The sequence below is a fragment of the Rhagoletis pomonella genome, unplaced genomic scaffold (assembly GCF_013731165.1).
Source record: "Rhagoletis pomonella isolate Grant_MI unplaced genomic scaffold, Rhpom_1.0 Rhpom_scaffold_00002, whole genome shotgun sequence".
NCBI lineage: Eukaryota > Metazoa > Arthropoda > Insecta > Diptera > Tephritidae > Rhagoletis > Rhagoletis pomonella.
Window position 1 is genome coordinate 75,153,429 of NW_023458556.1, and position 7,608 is coordinate 75,161,036.

The 7,608-nt window shown below is 30.8% G+C and overlaps 1 protein-coding gene across 4 annotated transcripts in view; it reads right to left on the reverse strand.

Annotated features, from left to right (window-relative positions):
- Positions 1-732: 732 nt before the first annotated feature.
- The window catches only part of LOC118734071, an 8,191-nt gene continuing 1,315 nt past the window's right edge, over positions 733-7,608 (reverse strand). Inside the window, exons 4-9 of one of the 4 annotated variants that reach the window (XM_036463764.1) lie at positions 3,087-3,579; positions 2,931-2,999; positions 2,613-2,854; positions 2,334-2,546; positions 1,053-1,206; positions 736-985 (exon numbers count right to left, since the gene is read on the reverse strand). In XM_036463764.1, the coding sequence (XP_036319657.1) occupies positions 876-985; positions 1,053-1,206; positions 2,334-2,546; positions 2,613-2,854; positions 2,931-2,997 (786 nt within the window). In that variant the 5' untranslated portion in view covers positions 2,998-2,999; positions 3,087-3,579 and the 3' untranslated portion in view covers positions 736-875. Of the gene's footprint in view, positions 986-1,052; positions 1,207-2,333; positions 2,547-2,612; positions 2,855-2,930; positions 3,000-3,086; positions 3,597-7,608 lie in introns of those variants that run through there. The other 3 variants (XM_036463765.1, XM_036463767.1, XM_036463766.1) reach the window with 3 other exon arrangements.

The window sequence follows — 7,608 nt, forward strand, 5'->3', positions numbered from 1 at the left end:
TTTATTTCAATAACATATTTAAAAACATAAATATGACCGCTTTCATAATGACAAAATAATGTAGTATTAAAATTTATTAAATAATAAAATATTAATTTAAATAATCAGATCAGTGAGTAATTCAATTAATTATTGTTATTTCTGCTGTTAAAATGTTTAAAACTATGTATTTACATTTACTAATTACTAAGCTTTTATAAATAGGTAGGTAGGTAGGTTTTTTGTTGTTAAAATTCCAGTATGCAAATTTTAATATAAAATTATTAAAAAACTATTGTTAAAATTTACTTTTTACACTATTTACAATTACTTACAAATTAATAAAGGTAGTCGGGATGTTTTGTATATGCCCTTGCATGTGTATTTGTGGTTTTTGGTAGAAAATGTAGTGAAATTTCTTACAGCAATACAATATAAAAGTTTACTTCATTACCTACCAAAAACCACAAATACAGAATTCAAGAGCATATCAACTGCTAAGTGGAAGATCGACCTATCTCGGCAGCCAGCTCGAAAGCATCCTATCTCAAAAAACTTTTCAATTCGTTTTTTAGAATTCGTTTCAAAAACGTCCTATCTCAGCACATTTTCAATACATTTTGAAGTGAGATAGGGCCTTTTTGAACCGAACTCGGAAGCGTTTTTTAATAAAATTCTGAAATAGGGCGTTCTTGAAAAGTTTTTTGAGATAGGGCATTTTCGAACTGGCTGCCGAGGTCGATCTTCCACTCCGCAGTCGATATACAAAATATCCCGAATAGCCGTATTTAAATAACGTTTTTGAAATTTAGATTGGAAAGTTATTAAATTTTTATGTTACTTTTTTTTAGAGATTAATAATATGATAATTAAATTAATTATTGTTAGATTTGTTATTATGTTTCATTTTTTTTTATTACAATTTGTTTGTACCTATTGTGGCTTAGGAACACGTGCTTTCTGATTTCCGCAATGAGGTCAATTTTGGGCATACTCACAAACGCATCTGTTGGAAAAAATATAAATGCATTACTTCCTGAAATAAGTCAAATAAACAATTAAAACATATTTACCGAAAACTAATTCTATTGTTTTTAGCCCCAGAAGTGGAGCTTTGTTGGCTTTGCCCTCATAATTGTATGAAATGAGTAGAGTGTCGGCAAAAATGCTTCTCAACACGTGTTTCACACAACCCTTAGCACCCTTCAATTTTAAAATTATGTTCAGCTGGAAAAGATTATAAAATTTATAAATACTAGATATGTACATAAATGCAATTATAAATATAAATGTAAATAATAAAATATAATATATGACTACATAAACGAAATATAAATTAACACCAATCGAAAGATCTTATTTAAAATAGTAAAACTGCATCTTTAACTAAAAATCGTCAAAATCTTTCACAGACAAGCAAAATATCATATGTTTACAGAGCGGTAAGTCACAGCAAAAACTGTTATTTAAAAGAAAATATTTAGTTGTTGAAAACAAATTTTTCAAAAGTTTGTGAACAGCGAAAAAGTAATTATATAATTAGAGCGTTCCAGATCGTCTACGATTTGCAGGATTTAGTCCAAAGTTGTTCCCATACGCCACATTCACATAAGGTTTATCAAAGGCAAAAACAGCTGTTCCTGTAAAACATGCAAATCCTAGAGTACGGGAACAAGCTAAATATGTATTTTGTTTTTTAATTATAATATAGTTCTCTTTGACGGTAAAATATGTTTTGTTGACATATGCTGTTTTGCGTGTTCTTGAAAGATAGAGTTAAGTGGCTCATAGTACAACAAAAATCATACAAACCATTTCCATAAATTTTCATGCCCATTTCCCGCCTTTTGATACGAATTTTATAGTCCACTGAATTTTATTATAATAAGATTTAAGTTTAAAGTTTCTACAAATTTGCGGCATTTTTTAGATTTTCTTTTGTGTGATTGAGTTTATTTTTGTATGGGAGAAAGTAAGCCAATCCGTTCACAAAAAAAATCGCATTTGTGAAAATTTCAAACTTGCATATTATTATACTAAAAATCAGTGGGCTACAGAATTGCACACTCAAAACATTTTTAAAATTCGTATCAAAAAGCTGGAAAAGTGCATGAAAATTAAATTAAATTTTATCGAATTTTCCTATTATTTGTACAAAGTTTGGAACTTTGGTTTTTACGATTTTTGTTATACATACTATAAACCAAATTTTAATAAAAAAAAATTGCATACATATGTATATACGAATAAAAATTAATATGAGTAAAATAAAATGCATATATACAACTAATATGATATATACATACATTTGTATATGTGTATAAAAAACAATAAAACAAATTAGCAAAAATTACCATCGCATCGGAGTGTGGTTTGTTTCCCAAAAGATTCTCCAAAGTATTTAACTTTTCCTGGGATGATAGTGGAAGCATACTTTGAAGCAAAGTATGCTCTTTACTAATAGCATCTCCAGTGATTCGGGAAATACTTTGGTGAACTTTCGAGGTCACCACTTTGCACTCTCGCAGTAGCTGCCCTTGACCTTGAACTTCCGCGCGTTCGGGCATCTGAAAAAAAAAAATAAATTATTAAACAATAATTTTAGCATTAATAAATATGTACATTGATATAACCTTTTCGGCCAGAGCATTTGCTATTCCGTCCACCTTTGACTCAACTCTTCCAATGGCGGCCATGACGCCATCAAACATTTCTTTTTGCCTCTCCAGCAGGTGAGACAAGGTAAATTGTTGACCTGTGTTGCTTGTTGTTGTTGTAGTGGCTACACCCGTGTTGGTGGTTACTGTTGGCTGGGAGACAAAGCGCTCCTCGTAAGGCAGTGCCACATGAAAGCGCTTTCTATGTAGGACTACATCTGAAAGCGCAGGAATGTTTGATTAAAAACTATTAAACATATTGTAAATGTATATGTATGTATATTTTCGAAATACCTGTGTTGCTCGTGCGTGGTGGAGAGAGCGCTTCGGTATCTCCCAGGAACAGTGGTGACAAATCCATTGCTTCAAGAGAAGGAAAAAAAAAGAGTATGCAGAATCGGAACTAAAATAAACTTATTCGTATCAGGAATCCAAAAATAAAAATTCTACCTTCATGTTAAACTGTTACTACTGCGAATTATGACAACTACCAGTGGTTGAGTTCACTACTTCATAGCAGCAGTGGCACGGAAACGTGGATCTGCTATTGCAACTTCTCTACTTGAATAGATGAGAAGCAGTGTCAGAATCGGGAAACACAAGAAGGCCTTTCTTGTTTTAATTAGTGCTATGTTTCGTTGAGGCTATCATAATATTGTTGTATGTGCTATTACTCTGACTACAAATATCACTTCGTTCATATTTTAGTTCTCCTACCTGATCTGTGCCTCAACGAAACATAGAACCAAGTAAAACAAGAAAGGTCCTCGTGTGTTTTCCGATTCTGGCCGTGCTTCTTATCCATTCAAGTAGAGAAGTAGCAATAGCAGAGCAATGTTTCCATTTCCACTGCTGCTATGAAGTAGCAAACCCAATCACTGTTGTTGAACTGTGCACTACACTTTGTAAACTATGGCTTCCAGAATGACCGCATTCACCAGTCCTAAATTTGAAAATATATGCACATATAAAGGTATCGCATAATCGTACAAAACATATCAGTTTTTAAGCGCACAACCATGAAATTCCAATTTACAACTTGTTGAACTGACTCGTTTTGGAAAACAGCCAAAGGCTGACCTACTACACTTTATACATATGTACACACAGAGAAAAACTTATGTAAAATTAACTTAAATTCGGGTATAGCGCAACTTAAAACTTAGGCTAAATGACCCTACTAAGTTTTTTTGTTATCGTAACCAAAATAACTCAGTAAAATCTTTGTAAGCTTTCTTCTTGGGCAAGTTTAACAAAGTAGCATGTATTTTACCTAAGTCGGCTAAGTTAATCCTTGGCGAAAGCTCTTTGGTTATTTGCAAAAGTTTCTTGGTTATTTCACGCCATATAACTTAGATAATATTCAACCAAAACACTCCGCTAGTTTGCATAAATACCTGGCTATTTTACATTATATAACTTGTGTAATATTCAAACAAATCGCTTTGGTAGATTGCAAAAGCTTCCTTGTTATTTTACCTTAGATAACTTAGGTAATATTTAACCAAATTTCTTTGGTGATTTGCAAAAGTTTTCCCTGAAAAATGTCGATAATGCAGTGAATAGGAACAATTTAGATTTTTGTCAACAACACTTTTTTTTACCACAATTTAAGCAACAAAAATAATACATAAAAGGGAGCAGTCCCTTTATTATTTTTGTTATTTAAATTGAGATATAAAAAGTATGGTTAACAAAGCTCTAAATTGTTCCTATTAACTGAATTCTCGGTCCTTTTTTACTATTTTGATATTTAGTAACAACTTACGCCTCCCCACTCACAGCCTTAGTAATGAAATTATTTTAGCCTTTTATAGAAACAATTTATTAAATTAATTACTTCTGTTTCATTTGTAATACATTTAAAGTATGTGTACATATTTACATACACTTGTGATCAGCTGATTAAATCAACCACATTTTGATCCATTTTATCTATTTTTCTTTTGTTTATTTAATGTTTATTATTTTTTAATAAAAGTTGAGCTCATATATATAACAAACACCATATAAATCCACAATTCGAACTTTGTGCAAAAATTATAAGAAATCTGCAAAATTTCAGCTGGATTTTCAACTTTTTATTCAGATTTTTGTGAGTATGTAGTTTAATAGCCCATTAAATTCTAGAGTAACAATGTGCAAGTTTTAAGCTGCTAAAAAATCGCGTTGATTTTTAATACTTTTTTTTACTGCATTACACATTTTTTTCCATACAAAAAAAATTTTCGAATATATTTTTTATGCAAAACAATTTGTAATGTAGTCAGAAAAAAAAAAATTATTAAAAATCAGCCCGATTTTTTAGCAACTTGAAACTTGCACATTATTACCCTAGAATCTAATGGGCTATTAAACTACGTAATCACAAAAATTCTAGAGAATCTGAATAAAAAGTTGAATATCTAGCTGAAACTTTGCAGATTTTTTATAATTTTTGCTCAAAGTTTGAATTGTGGAGTTATTTGGTGTTTGTTTTATAATGAGCCCGACTTTTATGGAAAAATAATATACATTAAATAAACAAAAGAAAAATAGCCAAAATTGATCAAAATGTTGATGACTTAATCAACGGATCAAAAGTGTATGTCTTAGCACTTAACCTATTTTGAGCTTGTCCAGTTATTAATGTCGTTTATCAATGTATAAATTACTGGGACAGTGGAATCCGTTTTCATGTTGAACAAATATTTTTGCACGAATATCCATACATTCGTACATTCGTCTGGATATTTTAAATTTAGCACAAACATTAATTTATAACAATATTGTATAGCCTCCATATAAGAATGAAATGAATATTTAATTCCGTCTAATGTGACATAAAAATTCTTAAAATTAAATTCGTCACCCACAACAATGACGAACGTTTGCAGGGTTGAATTATCTTCTAGGCACTGTTTCCTCTTTTCTGCAATCGCTTGATCCACTTCACTAGATTGGTTTACTGAGACTGTGAAGGCATTTTGTGAATTCGATATTGTATATTTTTTGTGACGCCCATGTAAATTTTTTGCAGTAGGCAATAAAACCGCATGCAACAACATCATAATATATATGTTGAAATTGTCTAACAAATATAAATATTTAATTATTTCATTGATTTTAGTGAAGATTTTAAACTTTTATTTACCTATATTTAATACGTCTTTCTTTCCGAATACCCGGCTTTTAAGCTGCTTGGTTTGTGGATCTTTTATCCTTTGCTCAAACAGATCCGAAGCGATTGTACACAAATGATTCCAATTTGAAAAATTTAGCCCATTTCCCGGGAAACTGTCATTATAGTCAATGTCAACCTTCAAATAAATGTTTGTAGAATATTATTATAACATATTTTAAATTTACTTATCTGACTGGGGATAGGTGGTGGGAGGTTGAAATTCGATATTCTTTTTTAAATTCAATTTTATCCGAATTTCAAAAATTCGCCATTTTGGAGCTAAAATTCGATTAAAATTCGAATCTCGAAGCTTCGAATATCGAATCTACCCATCCGTATATCTCACATATAAACATACCAATTCAGGAGCCTTGGAGTATTTGTACAGCGGCCACTCATCTAAAATTTGATGCAACGTCAAATCTAAGTTGAACAAACGATTTTTTCTATACGAAATTGTTTGCTTCCATTTCGTTAGTACAGTATCCCAATCCCTGATATGTTTGAGATCAGCACATATTTGATCATATTCTCATTGCCAGTAGTTGTCATCATATTGCTCGTGTGATCAGGGTTGCGATTATGCAGTTTCAGGCGCTTCGAATTCTGATTAAGTTTTGCCACGTACCGTTTTCGTCCTTGATACCTGTCCCAAAGTTTGCCTTTTGGTGCCAATTTTTTGTTAGTTTTGTGAGAAATATGTATCCTTTAATTCAAAAATTAAAATTATTAAAAAAGTACTTATTCAGGATTCGGCGTTAGAGCAACATGTAAACTTACGCGGCATTCTGTAGGAAATAAAGATGTTATTTGTTCCGCTAGATCTTCGCATTTCTTTACCGTGAGTTTATCGCCATGCTCTATAATTGATTCAATAACATAATGAACAATATATGTTCTAGCTTGCGGCAACAGCATTTTAGTTTCGCCATACAGTTTTAAAATTGCTTTTCCTTCTTCTGAATTTAATAAAATTAATAATAACAAAAAATTTAATAAAAAAATGTGAAATTGTTATTATTGTGCAATGATAATGTGAATTCACAAACCCTTTTTTTAACTCTTGTTTTAGATCTTCTTCAGATAGTACCCTATTTTCTTGTTCACAATTGTTTTCAAATTTCGTGAGTTGAACTTCTAAGGAAGACTTATTTTCGATTACTGGAGTGGTTTCTATTTCCATATTGGCAATCTCTTCATTTACTGGGGAACAATTTAAGTTATTTCTTAACAAATGATTATTTAAATGCCTTTTATAACGATACATATTTACGAATGATTGTTTACAAAAGCTATAGGGGCAGATGTATTGACTTTTATTAATACAGTGAATTATTTTAAGATGACTTATCAAAACGTTAACGGTTGAAAAATTCTTTTTACAAATAAAGCAAAACATTTTGATTACAAATCTGTTTTCTGTTTCTTTAAATATTTAAATATATTCCTAATAAATTATAATAAAATTGTAATATTAATAATATTATTATGATTTTGATTTATAATATTCGCACTTCTGCAGAATATCGTTTTCGCCTTAAAAAGTGATGAGATGGCAAATGTATCATGACAATCGTCTGATTTAAAATATCCGTATGTGTTAACTTACCCGCTTTAACTCCTATTTTAATTAAAAAATCACCAAAGAAATAAAAAATCACAATAAAGCACTGCCGACTTTTCAGTTTGAGCTCAAAACAATCAATGACGAAGGGTAACGAAAGCCGTCTTCGCGAAGCTGACTTGATTTGAAATTTTACAAGAACTTTGTTAAATTAAACAAGTTTCTTGGGTGTTATTGCAAGTTAC